Here is a 26560-nt window from a genome sequence, read left to right as displayed (position 1 = left end):
TAAGGAAACCAGTTGTTCGCTTGGTTTTGCAAAGTTTATCACTTTAATAAAGGAGCAAGTGAATTTCTGCAGAAAAAGACCTACTCTAAATGCACGACTCCCTAGTTTAAATAAATGCAAATGTGAGTTCTCACCTTAAGGTTTGGAAATAGTCCTTGACACGACTGCCATATGTCAAGATCAATGTCCAAGGCCATTCCTCGCTGACAAGCAAGCTGGCACTGCAGTGTGTCGAAAGCCGATGCGGCTCCAAAGGGGTGGATAAGTCTGTAGCGTTAAATTTAACTAGGTGTATCCGCGGTTAACTGCATGTAGCTAGATAACAGCAGTCTCACCTTGACCTCGCTCTAGCAAATGCCTCAGAAGCAGAGGATTCATTTTAATAATTGGAACATACGGGTCTTACATAGAATAAATAAAACAAATAAAACAAACTGAACAGGATATTCACTCGGGTTCCAAAAATACATAGCCTATTTTACCGGCAGTTTTGTCTAAACACGAACTGCCATGTTAAAACATAGGCAGGTAGTAGGTCCACCATACTATAAAGCGGCGACTTCATTCTTCACTAAAACTGCGAATTCTGGAGAAATGCAAATCGGTCAGATCGAGCCTGGACTTAAAGAAGACAGGTGTCATAAGGTTGAGATCGACTATCTACCGTACATGAATTTTGTATTATTCAATGAAAGGCAAGAAAACGTTTCAAATTAAAGAAATTTGTCTATTTAATTGTCTCTCCGTGCAGAAAAATTATATAGTGATAAGTAATGATTCTTAAGAACTGAAAAAGAAATAATAATAATTTTTGTTTGGTAAAATTAAGAATTGTTTTACCTCCAAACATATGCCGTTACATTAATACTGCTTCTGCCTGTGTCTGTTTCTATCAACAGAACGGAAAATGTGCTAACTTCATTAAGGAATTCAAGAAAATTACCATAATATACCAGAAAACATTTTTGACTGTAAAAAATGTGTTTATATCGAAACATGAGTCAATGAGACAAAATTTTCGAGAATGATTCGCGCATAGGCCTATATAAATGTACATCTTTATGGCATTTGTAACGTAAAAACATGCGCACCACCTCTCCACCCCCACGCCATCTCCTACTACACACATAACCCACACAGTACTGGCATCATTAGTCCTCCAACTACAGTTACCGTTGTGAGATGAAATTACAGGTAGCGTTCATATGGAACAGCTTTCTAACCGTCGACTTGACGTCAGAAGAGTTTACTTCTATGCTCAGATTTGACTAAGTTTATATGGACATCCAAAGGGATCTACTATAAAGGCGCTGAGGTACGCGCATGTCAGGGATGTGGGTCAACTATATCCCTTGCAAACTTCCTGTGCCATGCATGGTGTGGTCAGTCATTCAATGTGATGAGGGAATGTCGTATACGTAAGAGGTACGCATATGAGCTTGGGATATACCCCGTGTGATACAGGACATGTGACGCATCTGATCTTCATTGCTTCCTAATAAATGCTAGCGAAAACTTATCATTTGTGACGAACGATCAAAATATGTTAAACCATCCCAAATGATGGAGGAAATATATTACCCAGTTTTATGTGCTGGCAAAAATATGGGATGCCATCATGAGAAAGTGGTGAAAGAAAATGTTGGACGCCATCCTTTGTATGTATTTGATGAAATGTGGGATAGTACCCTATGTGATGAAGGAAATGTGGAACACCATTCTGTGCATGGTTTCTCACATGTCTTCCATCAGACAATTCCAAAATGTCACCAACTGGTCAACCGTGGCCAAGTGGTTAATGTGCTAGCGCAGCAGAATAACTATCTCACCAAGGCGGTCGCTGTCAGTTCAAGTTCCGCTCATATCGGCTTCCTCTCCGGTCGTATATGAGAAGGTCTTCCAGCAAGATAGAGATGGTTAGGGGTTCCTCCCGGGCTCTGCCTGGTTTCCTCCCACCTCGTTGATGGCCGCCGTGGTATAAATGAAATGTTCTTGAGTAGGGCGTAAAGCACAAATAAATAAATGAAACTTCATCAAATGGTTTCCCATAATTTCCTCCAACGCATAGTTTGTACTCGGTCCAACACTTTGTAAACAACTTAGAACGGTGACCTCAAAATTCTCAACCACTTACAGAATAGTATCGCATTACTATTTAGGAATGCGTGTCACATTTCCTCCTTCACCCATGATGGTGTGCCACATTTCCTCCTTCACCCATGATGGTGGGCCACTTCTCCCATCACCCATGATGGTGTGCCACATTTCCTCCTTCACCCATGATGGTGGGCCACCTTTCCTCCTTCACCCATGATGGTGTGCCACAATTACTCCCATTACCCATGATGGTGTGCCACATTTCCTCCTTCACCCATGATGGTGTGCCACAATTCCTCCTTCACCCATGATGGTGTGCCACATTTCCTCCTTCACCCATGATGGTGTGCCACAATTACTCCCATCACCCATGATGGTGTGCCACATTTCCTCCTTCACCCATGATGGTGTGCCACATTTCCTCCTTCACCCATGATGGTGTGCCACATTTCCTCCTTCACCCATGATGGTGTGCCACATTTCCTCCTTCACCCATGATGGTGTGCCACAATTCCTCCTTCACCCATGATGGTGTGCCACATTTCCTCCTTCACCCATGATGGTGTGCCACAATTCCTCCTTCACCCATGATGGTGTGCCACATTTCCTCCTTCACCCATGATGGTGTGCCACATTTCCTCCTTCACCCATGATGATGTGCCACAATTCCTCAGCCACTCATACAACTCAACGCCTCCACTTACATCGGTTTGCAAAGCATTTAAAGGGTGACTGATAATTTCTCTTCATCACATAGTTATTTGAACTCAGTTGAAATTCAGTTGCAAAAGGCTGTTACCATTGAGTGCATGTACACTGAAAGGAAAAATTAAGTTGCTAAAAGTATAGGCCTCGTGTGTTTTCTAGGTGGTAGGATAGATTTTTGTTAGGTGTCAAAACTATGTTATATATGACAACTTACTACTTTTGCTGCTGAACGGGTTGTTGCGTTGCCATTATTAACATGTATTATGTTACACTATATTCAATATTCAGGATATATTTAGTATGTTTAACATCACGCAGAATACATAATAAGTTGTGTTATGTCAAGTTTAACAGATTAGTTTTCAGGGTGTATCAAGAACCTGTAGAACTGAATGAATGAATGAAAAAATGGTTTAACACCACATTGGCAGTATTTCAGGCATATCATAGCGAGCACGTGTTAATTAAAGCCACGCAGAGACTATGGCTTCAAAATAAGAATGGCAGTGTCTGCAATCAGAAAAAGGAAACTCACACTTCTATAATCAGGCAACAAATGAACAATCAGCTATAATTCGAAAACCGCATTCAATATATTTTGTACACAATACCCTACTCTGCTTAGAAATATTTTCTAAATGCTCAACTATACAGTAGGGCCAGCAATTTAATCAAAGATCTGAAACACATTTAAGAGTTAACTGTGTGGAATCACCTTGCCGAAGATCGGCAAAGTCCACACATACAAAGATACCGAATAACTTATAGTCAACCAAGGTTCCATCCAAGCGTGACATTGTTTTGTTTATATTCATGTGTATCAAGTTCAGTAGTAATGACAACACATATTGACGTCAGAAGTATGATAAAAGTTTTAGTTCAATTTTTTTTATTTAGTTTTTCTTCTTAAAATATGTGTATTGTTTTTTAAGTTTCCAAAAACTTCGCAATAAAACCCCTACGTAACCAAGTACCCACAATGCACAATCCACATATATCTGCATTTTAAACTCCATGACTCCAGCCACTTGATCTATACTAATTGATGTCGCAGGCCCGAATGCCAAAATATGCTTATATTCTATATTCGCATAAGATCATACGTACAGGCCTATTGTCGAAGCCGTTCTAACGTAGGCAATTTGATATCAATGCACTAATTAGTTGTAAAAATAAACCTTTTCTTAACATAACACACGCATGCCCATCTTCCAGGGCAGATCGGGTTGCTTTTTCTTCTCAGAGTTATTGTTGCGCTGATTGAACTTTGACATTTGCTCTTTGTTTACCTTTTTTTAAAGAAGAAGCCAGTATATAGAATATCAAGGCTCCTTTATGTGTCTCATACTATGGTCGTAAGTTATCTAGCGCCGTTAAGTTTTGTTTTGTCACCAAGGCCACAGCTGATAAGAGCAAATGGCTTGAAGCCTTAGGCAATAGCAAATTTAGCCTTTTTGAGAAGCAATGCATTATTGGTTTTTAAAGTAAAGAACTATTTTTGCCTCGGAAGGCATTAAGCAAAGCATTCTTAAAACACGTTTCTCATGTCGGTCCTTTTATCAAAAATTTTAGTTTTTATGTTGATTTTGTTTTTGGACAGTGAAAACTTTCTTTAAGATCGATAGGACTGACATAAGAAGCCAGACGGTATTGTACACGTGCGATCATACTTTACGTCACATGACAGAGGGCCTTGGTAACCAACCAGACGTTGTCAACACAGCTAGACAGTAAATATTGGTGAGAATCGTCGCAATCCGTCATCACAGCGTCAGTTGTCACAGTCTTCACAGTTCTCCTTCCATCATGAGAGAAATCGTCCACCTGCAAGCTGGCCAATGCGGCAACCAGATCGGTGCTAAGGTAAGGTTTTAGAATATAGGCATTTGGGGGTTGATTTCTCCAAATCACAAACTGTCACATTGCTGATAAATATTGGTAATGTAGATGTTTGATTGACTGACTGATCGATTGATTGATTGATGGTGTTCATGCACGTGCTCTAGAGTTTTTCGCTGATATGGCACCGGATAGGTTTATGAGTAGTGGAAACCGGAGTACTGGGAGGAAAACACCCATCTGCGCTAGGTACCTAGTAAACCTATTGACTTTCTGATCTTGAACCATGTGGGCCAGAGATGCCCCTGTATAAACGTGTATGTGTGTGCTATATAGGGGAATATGATAACACGAATACATGGTCTGCTATCTATTTCAGTTCTGGGAAGTCATCTCAGACGAGCACGGTATCGATCCGACCGGAACCTATCACGGCGACTCCGATCTCCAACTAGAGAGAATCAACGTTTACTACAACGAGGCCACAGGTTAGCTTGTCTTACTATCCATGCTATACGTCGTTAATTATATATACATATATTAGTTTACTATCAGTTTAGTTTGAGATCTATAAGATCTGACACAATGTTACTTTCTTACTTATGTAGAACCAATCTGTCTAAAGGCAACGTTATACTTAATAAGTCGTTTAGGCAAACAAACAGAGCATTTGGACATCGCAGTGACAGTCAAATCGAACTTATGGCGAGAGTTATAGCTCGGGTTGGATGAGAACTTAAGACTTATTTGCGTTCCGTCGACAAGTAAGCGCTTCTTTATACCATAAAACGACACGATTTATCTAGAATCGGCGAGACTTGTATACACAGTCGCATACCGTTGTAATTTTCTCACAGCGTCAGAAAACTACGACTGCTTCCAGATGAGTTGAATCGGGTAATAACCGTTTATGACCCTCAGTATTCAGTTGGAAAGTGTAGCATCCAATCGCTGTCCAGTTTGGGTCATTTGACACTTCATCAAAAAGGCAGCGGAAAAAACTTAGATGGTTGCTAAAGAACCAAAGGAAAATTGGAACACCATTAACAACAGGGGCTGTTTCTCAAAGGGGTCGTAACGTTACGCCCGTCGCAATTACCAAGGCGACAGATGCGACAGATGCGACATCATGGAGTTTAGGCCGGCTTAATGTCACGATCCTTTGAGAAACAGCTCTCTGCGACCAGTTGAGTTGCGTTGAGTCGCGGCTTCAGTTCATATACATGTCTAAAATTTTAGTCGCTATAAAATAACTTGAAAATAAGTATCACTGATATTTTCCGTTGTACTGGCATTGTGAATTTATACTTCAAGAAAAACTGACCTGCATGCAATGAGTTTGGAACGTCCCAAGTTTAAGACCCATCTAATGAATCTATTGCTATATTACACCATGTATTTGTATTTTCAGGAGGGAAATATGTTCCACGTGCCGTACTGGTGGATCTGGAACCAGGAACCATGGATTCCGTCCGCTCCGGTCCATTTGGTCAGCTTTTCAGACCAGATAACTTCGTGTTCGGTCAGAGCGGTGCCGGTAACAACTGGGCCAAGGGCCACTACACCGAAGGGGCCGAACTGGTCGACTCCGTTCTGGACGTGGTGAGGAAGGAGGCAGAAGGTTGTGACTGTTTGCAGGGGTTCCAACTGACACACTCCCTAGGTGGGGGTACTGGGTCTGGAATGGGTACCCTCCTTATCAGCAAGATCCGAGAGGAGTACCCTGACAGAATCATGAACACATTCTCAGTTGTTCCGTCACCAAAGGTGAGTTAACACACAACACCTAAGCACTAGTTCACTTTCGTGTAGGCAACAAGCAGAGCAATCAATACATTTCTATGTACTTTTGTTGGTTGTATACGTGAATTATTTTTTAGTAGATCGTCAAACATCAATTATTAATCATTTTCATGATTAAAGAGATATCGTATACGCATATCTCATGAAGCATTTTCATTCAACAGGTATCCGACACGGTTGTGGAGCCGTACAACGCCACTCTGTCTGTCCATCAGTTGGTAGAGAACACAGACGAAACGTACTGTATCGACAACGAGGCTCTCTACGACATTTGCTTCCGAACCCTGAAGCTGACCACCCCAACATACGGGGACTTGAACCATCTTCTCTCGGCTACAATGTCAGGTGTGACCACCTGTCTGCGATTCCCTGGTCAACTCAACGCTGACCTCCGTAAACTGGCTGTCAACATGGTACCCTTCCCCCGTCTCCACTTCTTCATGCCCGGATTTGCCCCTCTCACTTCCAGGGGTAGCCAGCAGTACAGAGCCCTCACTGTCCCAGAACTCACCCAGCAGATGTTTGACGCCAAAAACATGATGGCCGCCTGTGATCCCCGTCATGGCCGCTATCTGACCGTGGCCGCTATGTTCCGTGGTCGTATGTCCATGAAGGAAGTTGACGAACAGATGTTGAATGTACAGAACAAGAACAGCAGCTACTTTGTGGAATGGATCCCCAACAACGTCAAGACCGCCGTCTGTGACATTCCACCTCGTGGTCTGAAGATGTCCGCCACATTCCTTGGCAACAGCACGGCCATCCAAGAGCTGTTCAAAAGAATCTCCGAGCAATTCACCGCCATGTTCCGTCGTAAGGCTTTCCTTCATTGGTACACCGGTGAGGGTATGGACGAGATGGAGTTCACTGAAGCTGAGTCAAACATGAACGACTTGGTGTCCGAGTACCAGCAGTACCAAGATGCCACAGCCGAGGAGGAGGGCGAGTTTGACGAAGAGCAGGGCGAAGGAGAGACAGACGCTTAAACAACGATAAGAAACGACAAAAGAAAGTCAAACTAATACTGAACACTAGAAATTCAAGAAGAACGAAGTTTGAAACACTAAATCTCATTTGTCAAAGCCTAAAACGTGAAGTCGCCATATTTTTGTATTGCTTTGTTGTTTGTTTGTTTTTTTTAATTATTGTAATGTTTTTTTGTTTATATTTATTTAACAAATCAACCGTTTTGTGTGGTGCAGCAACCCGGATTACAGAAGTCTAACATTTCATTGATATAAGTAAATATTTTGTTGATCTGACTAACGTTCGCCTAATTTAACGACAAAAATGTTTTCCTCGTTTGTGTCATCAAGCTTGTTATTGGATTAAAACACAAATCACTAATTTTTTAACCTCTGAAGACTCCCAATTAATCTTTGTCTGATTATTCATTCTCGCGAAATCCCTCACATGGGATTATTTTCGAAAGGTATCAGACTGCTATTGCATTTGTTGGGGTATGCATATACATAGTCAAAGCTATTCCCCTTATACGATAGAACACTTAGTATGTTTATATATACGTTTCACGGAATAGTGCATTTCTCAAGATTCCGTCTTCCATGCGCGACACTGTTAACAAATATTAACATTTTTATTCGTCACTCAAATATCTATTTGACCGGTGGTTTACGTCGTAAGGCGTAAGGCTGGATTTAAAGTAAACTGCAGTGTCCAGTCGGTACGTTGGACATGTATATCTTACTTATCATATAACTTAACAACAATGGTTTCCCGTCACGCCGACTTTTCGATAAGAGGGATAGTTTCAAATTTGACATTGTTAATTATCTCTACCGGGATATAGAGATTTACCTAAAGATCCTGCAGAGTTTCCTGGTCATTTCAGCTTACACCAAGAACTCCACATCAATCCCCACGAACTCAGATAACTGTGTTGAACACACTGACTTATCTTTCCTCCATACAATGTCCACTGACACTTTGTAGCTGGAAACAATATTCTATACGTAATGAAAGGAAGCCGCAGTTTTGCGGCTTTATCCGTTTTTACCACAATGGTTAATTAGCATTCGGTAACACCAGGTAAATATATAGGGGTTCTTGAACAGCTACATGTGTCCTTTTGCAAGAGGGCACTTTCAGAGAGGATTTATCCAATATCCATTCCAACCCTTCACAAGGCCAAACAACGACAGAAATGGGGTAAGTAAGTTTCGTCTTTATAGAAATTGGAGCACAAAATATAGCACAACGTTGTAGAGTCATGCAGGTTTAGTAATAGGCCTAGTGACAGGGTGACAAAGTTGATTCTGTGCCCCTGACGCCCCCCACCCCACTCACGTCACGCTCATACAGTGTTAAATGTCGCCAGCAAACAATGGCATCGCATTGGAATGCCAAATTGGCCAAAACACATTTAGAGGCTTACATAATACAAGAACACACTATCATGTAACAAACAGTATATTGAGTGATGAAGGTGCATGTTACAAAAGGTCAGACACGTCCTTATCCTTATCTATATCTGTCACAATTAAGGTAGTTTGCGTCCGAGTCGAACACTGGTGCTCATTGTGTGTGTTTTGGGGGAAGGTAAGTGGGGTGGGTTTGGTAGGGGCGGGGGCGCTGCCCAAGCTGTGTACTGTTCATCCCTGTCTTTGCTCTGACATTCTCTGATCCATGGTTAAACAGGTAGATATACCGGCGACTCGGCTCATTATTACAGAGTTTGAATACTTATTATTTAGACAAACGCAGGACAATGGAGATGGACAAGCATGTGATAAAAAAAATTCTCAAATAAATCAAGCCGTTTACTGAGTTACACAAGCATGCAGAACCTCATCAGATTATATACCCTTTCTGGCAAACACAAATTTGATTGATATTTAGCTCATACACTAACATAAAATAGCAGGGGAGGGATGGGGGCTCCGTGGCCAAGTGGGATCGCACGCCGGTGCGTCGCAATGACCCAGGATCCTACCACCAATGCGGTCGCTATGAGTTCAAGTTCAGCTCATGCTGGCTTCCTCTCCTTTCCTATGTGGGGAGGTCAGCAGTCTGCGGGCTTTGTCCGGTTTCCTCCCACCATAATGCTGGCCGCCGTTGTATCAGTGAAATATTCTTAAGTAGGCCCTACGACATAAAACACCTGTCAGATAAGTAAATAAATATAATAGCATGTACTTTGCTGAAATAACTGAACTTGTTCATGTATAATGTCTAGGCCTAAGAAGCCTTTATACATGTAATTATAAAAAATTTTCCTTTAAATTCAGCCTTTTTGTGCTCTCAAAAATCATTTTCTAATCATTGCTTGATCAAATTATTTTTTTTCTCTTTGTTGACATACCTGTTATTGGTTCTCTGCATTAACTGTATCTGGTGAGGATAGCCTCATGCGATGTCAAATCGTGTGGAACTATAGGCCTACGTATCTTTCATTTTCATCTGATGTTGTCTTGTCGAGATACATAGGGCCTACACATTTACTCTTTTTCTGACTGAGAAGAAGCCATTTATATACTAGTACTTGGCCAGTGATTGCATATAATTAGAAGTCCTCATGATTTATCGTATACGCATATACATTTATTGGGTGGGTTATATTAAAGCAGGTTAAATGTCGGCTGAAGGACACACGAGTGGGGATATCTATTAGATGAAGGCACAAAAGGCACGACATGTATGCGCAGTCAACCAGATTTTTGGTGTGAGATTTCGTCTGGTTTGCGAGCCTAAAATCTACCTGTGAATGTCATTTCCGGTAACGAAGCCCAGGGTCGTACATGGAGCGAAGAACGGGACCGTACAGTCAGGTATAACGGTTTGTTATACAGTTTGGGTGTGTAATTATAGCAAAAGGTCTCACCAGATTTATTCGCGTTAAATTTGTTTGATGTTTGTGGAACTGTAAGCCGATTCTTAGCCGATCATGTCGGATACTGTTTCAGAGTCACGAGACCACAGACGCGCTACAACAGAGGTGTCGTTATTACACACCTGTACCTGATATTAACGGGAGATTATCGTAATACATGCATGTTAATAGCAGAACCATGTGCATAATATACGTAAATTGTGATGCGAACCCTATATGACAGGAGATTTTGGTTTATGGGACAAAGAAGCTTGTCTTGTGGCGCGATTTGGAAAAAAATAGATTTTTATTGGCGAAACAGGAAAGTCATACTATAAATGTCTAATTCCAAGTGTGCACCCCTTATATGGACTTATACGTGCCCATTTAAGCCCATCTGGCAGGTCTGTGTGATTTATTGATTAAAATCAGACCATATAAATGTGGCCACTGTGCGACCATTTTACTTCCATAGATCTGATTTAATGACATTCTTTATTCATTAGACATTTGACGACGAATTCTTTTGGATAAAGTGCATGAGTTGAGTCGGATTATAGGCTGTACCTTCGATAGTTTCCCAACGACATTTCTGATCCCAGGAATACAAAATTTCTTCATTTAATTCTGAACACTCAGATTACGCGTACTATTCGTCGAAACAAAGATTCGTACATGTATACCAGCCGTCAACCAAGATCAGCCCAGCTAAACTTAGACGATGTCTTGCAGTTGGCGATCTAAATTAGTCGAGTGAGCTGTTAGTCTATCGGCCCTATAGCAGTCCCAAATAGAGGTGTTTCTGTGCAAAACTCTAGTATCCCATGCGTCTTGAGGCAGATTACTCAGTATTGTCAAAGTTCGTCGTTGGTACCTTCTCCTCCGAATTTGTAGCAGATAGACCAAATAGAATAGCACCCCTTAGCCCTCACCTAATTATCAGTCATAAAGTGCCCTCGTGTCTGTTTTTGTCATCAATACCATGTATAGCTGATATGCAGGCCTACAATCCTTTTGCAACAAAAGCAACAGCACACCAAGTCTCTTCTAGTGATTGTTGCTTGAAGTAACGAACAATTTCCTGAAACAATAATATACAAAAACACGAAGCAAATCTTTCTTCTGTTAGGACAAATTTTTTCACATCGGCCTGTTAATGAAAATATTAATTTTTATATCGTTTGTTTCAGTAGGAGGTTTTCTGCGGCATACTGTTTACTTTGCAACGAGAAAATGCATCAAATAAAGCAGACGGACAGTATTGTGCATGGAAGACTTTACGACAAAAGACAAACATGTAAGGTCCATGTCATGTAATTACACAGGGGCTTGGTTACCAAGGAGAATACAGATATAGGTGAAAACAAATGCAATCCATTGGTCCAGTAGCATATTGCCAGAAACATGCTCACAGCCCAACCCACCCACCACCTTACACCATGAGAACGCCATCGCGGCCATCGGGGCTCACCATCCAGTCACCATGAGAGAAATTGTCCACCTTCCAATAGGCCAACACGGCAACCAGATCGGTGCTAAGGTACGTGTAAGGCTTGTGTGGGCACGGGCATTCAGACAAAGACTTCTCCGATTAATATGCAGTATTCTCATCATTTAATATATCATCATAATATCTCATCTTCCCGGTTTTTCAGTTCTGGGAAGCCGTCTCTTATGAGACGTCTACTACAACGAAACGAAATCGCACCTGTTTCCTTTAGGAGCTTGTCAAGTTCACAAACGTTCAGATTCTCATTTTTCTCCATCATTCGTCTACTCAAAATTACTTTTTGTGACACTTTCTTCAGAAGCACATGTTGTAGTGCATGTGATAAAAAATAGTTGCCTAGCATTTTTGACAGGTCACTTGATACAGTTGGACTTTTTCTACCTTCATCGAAAAAAGTGTTTGAACTCGAAACTCCCCTAATGGGCCTTGGAACTGCTGAACCCAGCCTACAAAAACGCCATAAAATTCTAATTGTGTTACCTGGGGAATTATGGAGTGGCACCTATATAGAATTTTGTTGAGCTAAAGATTATCAGCCTTGATGTCCTATCTGTCAGCCAGTCAGCTTCGGATTTCAAAGCACAAGTTCACTGACTTGCCACTGACACATCAGTCCAAAACGTCACTTAATTATGTAAAAAAACAGGGCCAAAGTTTTCTACAAGTATTATATGAACGGTATACTCTGCTGCGGTGAACTGGAAACTGGCATGTTATAATGGTCGAACTGCCACTTTGTACAACAACAAAAAGGCTGTTCGCTGCATGAACATCGCGTATGATATGATTGAACGAGGAGGTATGCTGATACTTTGAGTGAAAGGAGTTACGCCTTTTGCGTGCTTTTCTTAGTTAAATCTCTCACTGCAGCGCATATAATGGCAGGGTGTGCAGATGTTTTGGGTGCTAAAGTTGCCGGATTTGTGGCTAACATGTGTGCTTTTCAAACCTTCATCTCCAAAAGGTTTCCAGCCTCTGAGTGGGAATTTTTGAGATGCTCTTGTACACTCTGTTTTGGGAACTTCATCACCAGCGTTTATTGTTCCGACATATTCATTCCACAGGACTCCGATGGAGTTATGAAGCCCTACAATGCCACCATATCGTCCCATCAGCTGGTCGAGAACACCAATGAGACGTGCTGTATCGACAACGAAGCTCTCTACAACATTTGTAGCCAAACATTGAAGCTAACAACCCCAACATATGGTGACTAGAACCGTCTGGTCTCACTCGTAAAATCCGATGTGACCACCTGTCTCCGATTCCCCGGTCAACTCAACGGTGATCTCCGTAAACTGGCTGTCAACAAGGTACCCTTCCCTCGTCTCCGCTTCTTCATTTCTGGATTCACCCGTCTTATATCTCTCATTGGTTAGCAACACAGAGCACTGACCATGCCAGAATTTACCCAGTACATATTTGATGCCAAAAACATGATGGTCACCTGCGATCCGCGTCACGTCCGTTACCTGACTGTAGCCGCCATGTCCCATGGTCGTTTTGTCTATGAAAGAAGTGGAAGAAGAGTTGTTGAATGTACAGAACAAGAACAGAGGCTACTTCGTGGACAGCTTCAAGCCCGCTTACTGCGATGTTCTTCCACGTAGTCTGAAGATGTGCGCAACGTTCCTTGGGAGCAGCACAGCAATCCAAGAGATGTTCAAACGAATTTCCGATCAAATCGCCATGTTCCGACGCAGGGCTTTCCTTCATTGGTACACCGGTGAGAGTATGAACGAGATGGAGTTCAGAGTCAAACATGAACGACTTGGTGTCCGAGTACCAGCAGTACCAAGACGCCACGGCTGAGGAGCAGGGCGCGTTTGACGAAGAGGAAGATGAGGCTTAAACAGCTAGCGGAAAATACACTCATTTATTTGATTGTTGTTTAAAAGTGTAGAGAATTTTTCAAAAAGTGCGGAAAAGCGGATTTCTTGGTGTAAACTATTGACTTTTTGGCAAATTGTTGATGAACTTTCCCACATGTGACGTACCCAGAAGGGAGGCGCGCACCTTATCCACTCGACAGTCGGCTTATTCCCCTGGAAGAAGAGTTGTTCAGTGTACAGAACAAGAAAAGGCGCAAGGTGTGTCCATGGCAAATGAGTGAAATCAGTATTCAAATCGTGTTTGATGGTGTGTACAAGTTACCGATAATAAAATATCTCAGTTGCGCTTTGATTGTCACTATTTATACATCTAATTCAACACCATGAATATACAACCTCTAACACCCGGTTAAGTGAAATTAGACACAACCATGAAGCAGCGTGACTTTCTGGACTGTCTGCCCATATTCACTTACAAGAGAATTATACTAATTTTAAAACATAAGAAACTTAGAGTGAACACAGCGTTTGATGGAATAACCTTGGCACACTAGTTTTTGCAGTAATAACTTGTGACGTCGATTGAAATCGTCACATAACACACAGGATATGTACACGCCATATGCAGGGCCCTTCGGTATATTGTCCAAGAGAGGATAATTTACAATGTTAAAATTGAAGGTATCCCTCTTGCCGTAAAGTCTTCGAGAGAAAACGGTTTTGGTCTTTGTACAAATATAGGCCCAGATAAGATGTACCATCTGGGAGTGTGTGGTTTCCTTTAATCCAGCGAAGGTGGATATGTATATTCCACAGCCCCTGCTATATACCACAGAAAGTACATTTAATATACCTAAATGACCCCACGCCAGTTCGTGGGACGGTCTTTCAGCAACCTGCGGATGGTCGTGGGTTTCCCCGGGCTCTGCCCGGTTTCCTCCCACCGTAATGCTGGCCGCCGTCGTATACGTGAAATATTCTTGAGTACGACGTAAAACACCAATCAAATAAATGGTTTAATAGGTTGCGAGGTGACATAAGGGTGTCGCTCCTACCGCCCCACCCGGCGCTTCATTACACTGCATGACATCTGGAGTTAATTGCTACTCCGCGCTACACCTTTCACACCTAAAATCAAGCAACATGAAAATATCAAGCAACAGTTGCTACAAACTTCCAAAACTCTACTGTCTCAAGCATAACCACGCCAAACAGGCAAGGTGAGGTGGCGAGCTCCACTGCAGGCCTCACTTTAATCGGTTATCTCTTAACTGTTCAGGTTAAAATGTATTCAGCTATAAAGACCCGATTGTTGTAAAAGGCCACTGAAGTTTGCCACGTACGTGTCGTTTCGTTACAATAGAAACTGTCCTCCAATTGTTGAAGAATTCCATTTCCCTACATTCATGTGGCTGTATATCTTGACAGCAGTGTTGTTTATTGTAAACAACTTGCATCACGACAAAACCTTATGGATATTTTTGTTCGAAGGAACTCATCAGTGAAATTTGCGTACTTTTATTTACGAAATTGTAGCAGGGGTTGACAGAGAATCATTCAAATTACACCAGAATGAATGAGAAAGTTATTTTAGCTGCAACTTGACAAAAGCTGCTATACCGATATAGCTGTTCACGCGAAATGCTTTGTAGTTATAGGCTACCTATATCTGTCACAGATTGCCGTTAAAACAGAACCCACTTAACATGACCTGCATGTGTAATGCTGGATATTCTCTAGACAGTTTAAATTTCCGTTTTCATAAACTCGTCGGTTGTGGAGTACATGTAGGCCTACATACAGACATAGTTCATAAAATTCAACATTTTCGAACAACAGGAGCTGACTGATCGACTGAGCGCTCAATGCATGAAGCGTGAGCTTTTTTTTATTGGATTTGTCAACTGTCACAATCCCTGACCACCCCTGCTGGTCTCCCGCAGTGTGCAATCATCATCAGACGCAAGGGATCCTGGGAAACATTTAGTAAATCTGTGGACAAAACTAGGGCACATTTACCTGCTTAGCTTCAAAGTTTCCATGGTTTCATTCCAAGGGGCAAAGTCCTGGCTTAGAAGTTCAAGCGATGGTTTGCTACGACTATCAGGTCTTTAATCAATGATGTCCTGTGTTCGAATCCAGCTCTCGCCGTTTCCTCTGCGGCTTTAAATCAAGAGGTTTGTCCGTTACTTGGCGAAAGTGTAGTTCATTCTTGTTTCCTCCACCCATAAGCCTAGACTGAAAAATGCTCGAATGGTGTTGAACGCTAGTCAAATAAATAAAGAAGTATATCATTACAGATATAACACGAACGTAGAGTTTGGAGTCGCATAATATCCGTAAAAATACAAGATTGTGGCACAGGAGTTCGCTTAAAACATGTCAGCAATATGTACAGGCACAACTACAAATCACAAGATTGATGGTTGGAAACTTTAATATACATTGTAACATTGTTCTTTTCTCTGCTTTAGTAAACAGATACGATATTAAAATCAATACAACCAGCGTAAGCCCTCATGGAACATTTCCAGAATCTATTTCCATATACAACTCAATTTACTATGTGTCACATTCCATTCCATGTGGGTTATGATATACCGTTTAGTAGCTGCAAATAAGGGGTTTAAGCCAACAGGTCGGTTTTGTTTTCTGGTACTGGAATTTTCTTTCGTAAATGAATGGACCTAATTTCATCATGACTGTGTAACTTACAGTTAACCACAATGCTTAAGATCAAGTCATCCAAGTGAAAGTTTGTTTATGAATAGGCCTACAGTCAACATGAAACATTATGGACGTGTGTACATGGCCTTCGTTACTCTATTATCGGTATCCGAAGGCTCTATATGTTTACACCCCGTCCGTCAGTATGTTTCCATCAGACTTATTTCCGGACTTATCTCAAAACAGTTCGTCATACTTATTTGCAACTTGGTACAAGAGAAAAAGCTTTTGATAATCAGATAATGCTTACAAACTGACAAAAAAAACCTTTTGGCTATTGAATTAATATCATTTTCAACCGGCAACTCCCTGACTGTGTTTTTAATTGGGCTATAGTGAGAACAGAATTTAGTACATCATAGGATTACAAGTGCTTCTCTGTTAGGTCTAAAATTGCCCACAAGTAGTCATAATATTGAAGTCTATTAAACAAAATAAATATCTATGATCAATCTTCACCAATCTGTGCATAGTTGATTGTGTGACTTTATGTTCATAACTTTCAATAATAACCATAATACATTTAATTATAATAATATTCAACATGATGTTACAAATCAAGAACTCACTTGCATATTGCGCTTAGTTTATTGAGTTGCTACACAATCAAGTCTGCTCTTGCCTTGGTCCCAAACCTTCCATGATTAAACGTCCATGCCAAATGTATGTACTGTATATGCCAATTGCCTCCTCTATCACAGTGTAATAGGCAAGAACCTAGGGAGACAATTTCCTGAGTTGACAAACAGCTGTGAATGTGGAGTAATGGAAACATGTCCATAACACACCTAAAGTACACAAACATGTAGATACACAGTGACAGTGGGTTTTTTTTCTGTTTTCTAGGCCCATACCTATGTATAAAACATCAAGATGAAGAAACTGATCGCTGAACACATATTTACATACAAGTACATGTCATTTGCACATCTAATAAGGAGTGAACATGTACTGGATCTCCTACAAAATCTCATGTGACCTTGAGGGTGACTCACTAATAGCGTCTACCCGGGAAAACACACTAAGGGTTTCTCATACATAGCTTTTCCCATGTTCATGACATCTCCTCTTAAAGCTATAATAGAGCTAGGACTTGGAGAAAACTCTCTTTATAATGTTTGGTGAAAGTGGTGGTTGATGTATACTGTTAAAGAACTTCACTCAGACATAGCACTAACCCATTATAAGGCCTTCATTAGTATTGCACCCACCTCTCTATCCTTGACCAATGAGAACGCTTTAATACACAGAGGTGAAATATTCAAAGTATGGTGCCATCCCTTGTCAAATAAACAAATAAATAATCTTTTGAAAGACTGCCTGGACATACTGCTCAAAAGGCTTGTTCCTGTAGGATATTCCAGGTCAGGTTCGATCTGATGTCATGGTTAATGTGACAGTGAATACATGTAGCACATGATGTTGTAGTGCTATAACCGTGTACATGAAAGTGAAGGCATCCCCCCCCCCCCACCAACTGTGATAAGAAGTATCCCTACCAGCTGACCATTTATCAACTGTCTTGAAGCCCCACTCCTAGAATCATTTTCTCAGCTGTTAAAAATTCCCCATCCCCCACCCCCCAAGTTAATAATTTATCTTCTGGAAAAGCCCCTACAGTTGGTCATTTACATTATTTGCTGTCAAAGCCAAGCCCACTATCTATTAGTCTGGTGAAACCATAGCCATGCAACCATGTCTATGAAGTAAATGCCCACCCCATTCTGATCTCCACTGCCAAAGCACAGCAAGCTGATCACTTGTCTGATCTTAAAGGTCAGTCAGCTGATCCTTCATTAAAAGCCAACCCTGTTTTTCCTCAAAAGTCCTTTCAGCTGACCATTTAAACATTATAAAAACCCCCTCAAGTTGACCATTCAACATTCTAAACGCCCCCCACTAGCTGACCATTTTAACAATATAAAAACCCCCTCAAGCTGACCATTCAACATTCTAAAACCCCCCCTAGCTGACCATTTTAACAATATAAAAAACCCCTCAAGCTGACCATTCAACATTCTAAAAACCCCCCTAGCTGACCATTTTAACAATATAAAAACCCCCTCAAGCTGACCATTCAACATTCTAAAAACCCCCCTAGCTGACCATTTTAACAATATAAAAACCCCCTCAAGCTGACCATTCAACATTCTAAAAACCCCCCTAGCTGACCATTTTAACAATATAAAAACCCCCTCAAGCTGACCATTTTAACATTATAAAAGTCCTTCTCGTTATAAATTGTTTTCACAATATAAAAGTCTTTCCCCGTAACTGTTTTAACACCCAAAGAAGTCCAGTTGACCTGCTACATATATGTATCTGTGGTAAAAACCAACCCTGCATGTCCTATGATGTGCTAATATAGACATCATATCATAATACATGCATCTTTATAAAAGGCATTCCAGTTCACCCCTGACACCCATGAAAAACCTTCCATCTTATTATTTACATACTATAACAACCTTTCCATTTTATCACCACAAAAGACTCTCCAGCTGACCATTCCACCAGAATAAAAGCCCCTCCAGTTGGCTTTTTTATAAGTATAAAAGCCATTCGAGTGGACCATTTTGCTGCTACAAAAAACCCTCCAGCTCACCATTTTAACATTACAAAGCCTTCTCACTTGAGCATTTTAACATAATAGCTCTTCCAATTGACCATTTTAACATTATAAAAGCCCATCAAGTTAACCATTATAACACTTTAAAAGTCTTTCCAAATAACCTTGTTAACACCCACAGAATTCTTTCCTGCTGACCGTTTCTCTAATGTGCGGATGTTGACATCACAGTGAGTATAATACCTGTGTATCTATGGAAGACTCAGGAATGAAAACTGCAGAAGCTATTGTAAATCATATGGCTGATATAAGCACTATAAAAGAGAATAATTACATGGTATCCAAACACAGTGTTACATACAATAGTCCAAACGACAGATGTTCGTCTGACTAGAGGTAGACTTTTTTGATCCAGTTCACATAGCGCTGCGCATGGCGACACTGTTCTGAGTCAGAGGACAACATTTCTGTTTGACATACGGAGTCCACCTCCTTCACACACAGCATATGAGCATCATTCTCCAAGCGGGTTTTCTTCAGGGAACACCCACTGCTATCGTCTCTCTTCTCATGACAGCCATTTTCTGTCAGCCCATTAGCACAAGCAGCTGTTTTACACAGAGATCTTGGTCTGTTGTCATTGTACTTGTGCAATGTGAAGAAGACAAACTTTCTGCAAAGAAAATAAGACAAAACTCTCCAATAAAATAAGTGGATTCTTCAGTAACATAAGTGAATTCTTCAGTAACATTAGTGAATTCTTCAGTAACATAAGTGAATTCTTCAGTAACATTAGTGAATTCTTCAGTAACATAAGTGAATTCTTCAGTAACATAAGTGGATTCTTCAGTAACATAATTGGATTCTTCAGTAACATAAGTGAATTCTTCAGTAACATAAGTGGATTCTTCAGTAACATTAGGGAATTCTTCACTAACATAAGTGAATTCTTCAGTAACATAAGTGGATTCTTCAGTAACATAAGTGAATTCTTCAGTAACATAAGTGTGTTCAATAACATTAGTGAATTCTTCAGTAACATAAGTGAATTCTTCAGTAACATAAGTGGATTCTTCAGTAACATAAGTGTGTTCAACAACATCAGTGAATTCTTCAGTGACATGAGTGGATTCTCCAGTAACATGAGTGGATTCTCCAAAAAGCTTAGAACGAATCAGTAATAAAAGCTTAAAAAGCAACTTCTACCACACCTTATGCTTTCTAGAAGGGTCAGCGAGTCTTATAGTATGTATCAAATCTTGTGTGTTCATCCACTGTTTTGAGTTCTTGTAATTAAAAGAATAAAACTTCCTTGACAACTGTTCCCTGTTGCAGACCTGTTGATATGTCACCATGATTGTTGAACTGACTAGTGTTTAACACAACTATCAGTTTCCAGGTGAAGAAAACTGAAGGGCATAAAGTTAACCATCATTCTTTAGCAAACAACTGATGAACTTCCAACGTTTGACATACAGATTATCTCCACAGCTCAGAGGCCTCCGTGGCCGAGGGGGTTAGCACACCAGCATGGTGCAATGACAGAGGAGCCTTTCACCAATGCAGTCGCTGGGTCAAGTTGGAAGATCTGCCTGCAAATTGCTGATGATTGCTGGTATTCCTGCAGGCCCTGCCCAGTTCCCTCCCACCATAATGCTGTCAGCCGTCATATATGTGAAATACTATTCAGTACAGCGAAAAACACCGATCAAATAAAAAATAAATAAATCTCCAAAGCTCAAAGCTTATGCCATATTGGTGGAAAGCAAGAGATCAAAAAAATTCAAACAGATGTTAACTGTAACCAAAGCCTTAAGAATAATGAAGGCAAGAGAATCTTACATTTATATGATTATGAAAGAATTTTACATTTTATATGATAGCCATCTGTTTTAAAGATGGAGTGCCCAGTGTAAAACAAGAGACTTTTGACAAGTTACTGACAAACTTTTTCACATGTGATGTATGAATATGCATGTCAAGCAGTCAGTAACATACAGCACACGCGTGAATGGCTACATGAGTGTGTCAACTGTGTGCTGCCAAGGCCTTACAAACAGATCCAGCAAGAAAATCGACATATTTTCTGTTCAAGGCCTGGATTGAACATGCACATGTTATGTCCTAGCGACTGAAATCAAGCACCTTAATCAGTTGATTGGCTGCTTCCCCTCTGACACAAATGTGTTCAAGACTGTATAGAGATGCTCAGCCCTGTGCAGTTATTCTATGGATGAAAGGTCAAAACCTGACTATCTCAAAGACACTAGCTGTAGTCATGCATGTACCTGTGATACCAGAGTGCTTCGTGTCCTGGATAGAAAGTGATGAGATCTGTGACAAACTTCATCTCCTCTGTGACCAAGTCTCGCACACAAACGGTCAACTCAGTTTGAACACGTGCTTTCTCCACACACAGTTGACTCAGCAAAAACTGGCGGTAATGGAAACCACTGTGGTCTGACACATGAGATGACACCCACGGCATTGTGCTCGACATTTCTCTTAACAATACCTGTAAAAACAAGCAAAATTTCTGAATTGCATAAATGTACGTGTATTAAACAACACACATTGTCAAAGCATAGGGTAACTCTACAAGCATAAAATGTGCATACCTTGTTAAGTTTATTTATTTGATTAGTGTTTTACGCCGCACTCAAGAATATTTCCCTTATGCGACAGCGTCCAGCATTATGGAGGGAGGTGATCGCGCAGAACCTGCAGGAAACCCACAACCAATTGCATGCTGCTAGCAGAGCTTCCCATATGCAGTTGGAGACAGCGACTGCATTGATGAGGGGTTCCAGGTCATTGCGCCATTGTTATAAAAAAATATATATTCAGGCCATTATTATTTTTATACTAGATTTTAACAAAGGTGGTCATGTTTTGGTTTTTTTTCTGAATTTTTCTTTCCAATTTCTTTTCTTCAAAATCCATATTCTTTAGTTAGTCCCCCCCCCCCCCCCCCCAAAAGAATTCCCTACAACCCTATTTTGTGACATAAGATCAGGTTACAATCAACAAAAATTTTTTGGCCTCACTGTAAGTTTTTCAACAATACACCAATACTGAGTTTCTTTTTTTTCATGTATAACAAAACAATACCTACCTGTGTGTAAAACATGCACAAGTACACTGCCTCATTATCACATGATGATATTCAAGTGTTAATGGTGTAACAAACAACAATATAATATGGTAATTTTTCACGGTTTCAATAGGCCTTTTATCATATAAGAAAATAAAATGTCAGTTTGTTCATGTTTCTTTCTGATAATCAAGCAAGCATTCCAGTAGTTTTACACAATACGTTTATTTATTTCATTTAACTGGTTGGTACTTGAGACAGCAGTCAGTTTTTTTTGGAAACTGGAATAACTTTTTGTGAGACTCTTTTCAGACACCCATGTCCATGTTCAAACTCACAACTCCCCTATCGATATTGTACCTGTATGCCACGCTTGTAGAACTTCTGTACCACCCAGATGCGATGGCTCCAGGCATTGTAATTGCTAGGGTAACGGCTTGCTGCAGCTTCACAGACACATAATTCTTCTGACAAGATCTCCTCCCAATCTGCGGCTGTATCTAATATCAGGTGGTTGCTGTGATTTACATTGTGACTCCCGTGATTTACACTGTGACTCCCAACGATGATGTTAATACTGTCCATGCTGACATCTCCATTCTGTATTGCACCGTTAGTGTGACGGTCAGGTTCCAGAGCTATGATGGGATTAGACTCCTTCTGAAGTCGGTTCAGCAACCACTTCCTGAAAGACAAACAGGGATAATTTTCTAAATTTATTTCTTTGATAATTGTGATTGGATACCGCTTCGGTATGTGACAAATCATCACCAGTAGTCTTTCAAGGCAGTTTCAGTGCGCATGTCATTATATGGGTCTTGAGGTAGATATAAACAGTCACACCTTCTCCATGATAAAGCATGGTAACACAGAGCCATGATATGGAATTCATCAAATTTAGCAAAATTATTAATAAATAATTCTTTCTGAAACTTATGGGCACAGTTACAGTTTCAAGTCGAAAATGGAGAAAAAGATGTATAAAACATGCGAAAGGAGCAGAATCCTTGTAAAAGAAATGCCATTTAATTCGATGTGTATTCTATACTTTTCTTGCATAATTTCAAAAACACTTAAAAATAAACATAAACGTCACAAAGTCAAGTCATACCCACCTATGTGAATAGGTTTCTGGACTTTTGGGATGTTTTGTAAGAACTAGCCCTGCCAGCTTTAAATCCTCCTCTATGCTCAAGTCTCCAGACTGTACCAGTTCTTTTCTAACAGGAAAGTATCAAAACAAAGAGATTTACCAAACGAGAATTTGCTTCAGAAAGTAAAATCACAGCAGTAAAATAACACCGGTACTGTATTATCACATGGTCAGTACTAAAGAATACTTGCTGATGCAGTGGATGTCACTTACGGTAGGATTCTCATGTAAAGAAAATCAGACAGAGCCCATGTGTTACCACTGTTCCTCATCAGGTAGACAATATTACTGATCACAGACATACATGAGAGGTCACGGCAGGCTGAGCATTGATAACTCTCACATGCACTATTATCAGTCAACCCAAGGGCTCCAGGAGGTGGTTGGAACTGAAGGGTCACACATCATTTTAGATTTCACTTACAGTAGGACATCTCACGTATCTAGCAGCGAGGACCAGATATAATATGGATATTTTAACAATCAAAGAATTTTAAGTATAACTACATATATTTAGCCACAGCTTTTATTTTTTTGACAGTAGACAAGAGATATAAAGGTACCTGATGTTCCAGACTGTGGCACATTCTGGGTTGACCAGTATTACAGCACGTGACAGACTCGATAACTCTTCAATTCCTAAGGAAACAAAGATGCATTATTTGCATAAGTGAATAGATAATTTGAAATTACTAAGTACCAGGTAAGTATGGCAATTATTCATTGATATCATCAGAAAGTATTATTTCAACAATCTCCACCATAATGCTGGTCACTGTCCTGTAAGTGAATATTCTTGAGTACTGCGTAAAACACCAGTCAAAAACTTCAATTAACACATGATTTGTGTATGAAGTTCATGACAGAAGTCAGATGCCTGACTATGACGTCACTGGTTCAAATACCGGAGTTCTCTCAGGAAATTCTCAGCACTGGAATATGTGCTATACCCAGAGGTAAGTTTGAAATGAACATACAACAGGTAAATTATGCGTTTACTCTACCACTCAACCACTGTACCTGACGTCAAAGGTTAATGTGAATGATGAATCATATTTATGATTGGCATAAAAGAAAAAGAAATACTTTGTATTTATAAACATCTGCTTTGTAAGACTGGCCCAGGCTGAAGCCTATTATGCTGTAGTTATATTTTAATGATACCCTATTTCTTCTAAAATCTGGGACACTAGGTCTGCTTATTTTAGTCAATATATATGTAATTCTAGCAAGAATATTGTGTTTCTTTTATCTCACATGGTTAGATAATCTAACAAACAGCATACTCATATCTTACTTTTGCAAAAAGCTGGTAAAGAAGTGTAATATTCTATTTTCAACACTATTAATATCTGTCCCAAATTTTATAAGAATTAGGGTACTTTCAGGTTCTATATTTTTATGTTACTACAGGCATATAATAATAATTCTATATTGAGGACTGAATAGTCTGGATCACAAATTAACAGAAAAAAAGAAAGAAATACACATGCACACTTTCACAAATATGACAGGTATAAACGCATGGTACGATATTATATCTAACCATAAAGGGTCTTTTACCCATTAGCTAGGAGGCCTGATGTAATGAATAAGTCAGATGTTAGAAGTCTACATCAAACCACATTGTTAAAAGATTCAAGTCTACTTTCAAAACCGTATGCAGATTTTCGCACCTACTCACTGAGGGTTCATATGTCATTAATGACAAACACAGTGCTAGCACCACAGCTATATCCATGACATCTGTAATGGAGAAACCACTGAAAAATAATATTCTACATAACAATTATCTTGCTGATTTATAAATATGCATGAAAACATAATCCTGTATTCATTAGTCATACCTAATTGTTTCTTGAAGTTCAATGTCCTTCTCCTCGATAAAAGACAGCTGTATGAATATTCATAAAGAATCTTAACACTCCACAGTTCAAGTCCCAGCTTATGATCCACTAGTACAAGGGGACTTTTATTGTGTCTAGGCTCCAGTATGGGGATTACATCATACTCATCTCTGCAATAGATAAAATGGAATAAAATAAACCAAGTTAACATTGGGTTAAATCTGTGAGGATCAGCTTTCAAAGCTATCACCAGATCACCTTTAGAAAAATTCTGATTTTAACACATGAGTTTATTCACTGAATAATGTGGAAAACTGAGACCAAATTTATAATGAGCTTTAATTTATTGTGGCATTTTTCCATTCTCGCCCATATTCAGTCCATGATCTATGTCAATAATAAAGGCCTACATCTCATACGATATAGACAGATTTGGTTGTTTGCTTGCGGCTCAATGTACATTCAACATTATTTCAGTTATATCTTGATACAGGCTTCTTACGGGCTGGTCTGAATGCTGATGCAGCCCAAAAAAACAAAGCCCATTATCACATCTGGCATCTTCGGCCAGGTGTTTTACTGAGGCAGCACAATAAATATTTGTCTGAGGATGCTCTGACATTAGCCTTGGCAGAAGTTTGTTCGGCCAAAGGTGGCTCCAAACCAATGTCTGAACATGCTCCAACCAAAAAAGACGCTGTTTTAATGGCAAAGAACTGCACCCTTAATGAAGCCACCCACATGTCAGAAAGTACTGACAGCACACAGGAACAATCCATAGTTTTGCAGTGATATGATAGCTGCTTTGAACCAATCATCAGCACACTCTATGATCACATGACTAAAGAGCTGGAGGTGAAAAAATGCGAATTTAGCCCATGTGAGATTGCCATCGAAGGAGACTTTGGCATAAAAACTGAAAAAAAAAAAATAGCTTTTAGGAAGAAATTCTTCCTGGAAAAGTAATCAGTGTGTGTCTGGACTTCAAATATGATAATTTTAGTTGTTACAGTACTTTAATCTTTAGGAATTGGCAAAAATCAGCATTTCGCCCATTTGGCTTCGTGTTATACATCTCCTCCTGTTCCATGCCAAGAACCCGGGTGCCTAAAACTATGAATATCTTCTTCAAGACGAAAAGTTCGAGCAAACCTGCATGTACAAATTTAAAATAATGACTGAGTGTATGGCTGTATCAGTGAATCAGCCGACTCAGTCTGACTCAGTATTCAACAGTAGTCTGTACACCGTACATTCATAGTCATGACGAATGTCAATATCATAAATACACTGACACACTGAAAAAGACACAGTTACAGACTCGGACTACACAAACACTGTACGGTAACAACATTTTTTGACATTTCAGTAGCACAAAAATAAAGTGACAAAATGGGATTTCTTATCCTAATCGTTCTTTCTGAAGCAATTCAACATAAACCGAACAGAAAAATGCTTTACATGCTAGGATCTTTCTTAAATGCAGCATTTAAATCAGACAAAATCCGTGCCCCTCTGTCATCTGTCGCCATTTTGTTTGTTTGCATCACGT

At 40.1% G+C, this 26560-nt stretch overlaps 3 protein-coding genes across 3 annotated transcripts; 2 read left to right on the top strand and 1 right to left on the bottom strand.

The window, feature by feature from the left end:
* Positions 1-4382: 4382 nt before the first annotated feature.
* On the top strand, positions 4383-7813 carry LOC135474044 (tubulin beta-4B chain-like). The gene is made up of 4 exons (XM_064754034.1): positions 4383-4668; positions 5024-5132; positions 6056-6411; positions 6612-7813. The coding sequence occupies exons 1-4, from the start codon at positions 4612-4614 to the stop codon at positions 7431-7433; spliced, it is 1344 nt and encodes a 447-aa protein (XP_064610104.1). The 5' UTR covers positions 4383-4611; the 3' UTR covers positions 7434-7813.
* Positions 7814-13195: 5382 nt separating this feature from the next.
* Positions 13196-13864, top strand: LOC135474113 (tubulin beta chain-like). Its single transcript, XM_064754126.1, is given in 2 exon segments — positions 13196-13537; positions 13539-13864. Coding segments are annotated over 2 exon segments (357 nt in total). The 5' UTR covers positions 13196-13280; the 3' UTR covers positions 13639-13864.
* Positions 13865-18824: 4960 nt separating this feature from the next.
* LOC135472439 (protein prenyltransferase alpha subunit repeat-containing protein 1-like) lies at positions 18825-26540 on the bottom strand. The gene is made up of 7 exons (XM_064751945.1): positions 26470-26540; positions 25009-25178; positions 23725-23800; positions 23124-23228; positions 22369-22693; positions 21203-21429; positions 18825-19587 (listed from the first exon to the last, which is right to left on the bottom strand). The coding sequence occupies exons 1-7, from the start codon at positions 26538-26540 to the stop codon at positions 19305-19307; spliced, it is 1257 nt and encodes a 418-aa protein (XP_064608015.1). The 3' UTR covers positions 18825-19304.
* Between the last annotated feature and the right edge of the window lie 20 nt (positions 26541-26560).

The sequence above is a fragment of the Liolophura sinensis genome, chromosome 8, assembly GCF_032854445.1.
Source record: "Liolophura sinensis isolate JHLJ2023 chromosome 8, CUHK_Ljap_v2, whole genome shotgun sequence".
In the NCBI taxonomy this organism is placed as follows: domain Eukaryota; kingdom Metazoa; phylum Mollusca; class Polyplacophora; order Chitonida; family Chitonidae; genus Liolophura; species Liolophura sinensis.
This window is presented reverse-complemented; position numbering and strand designations above follow the sequence as displayed.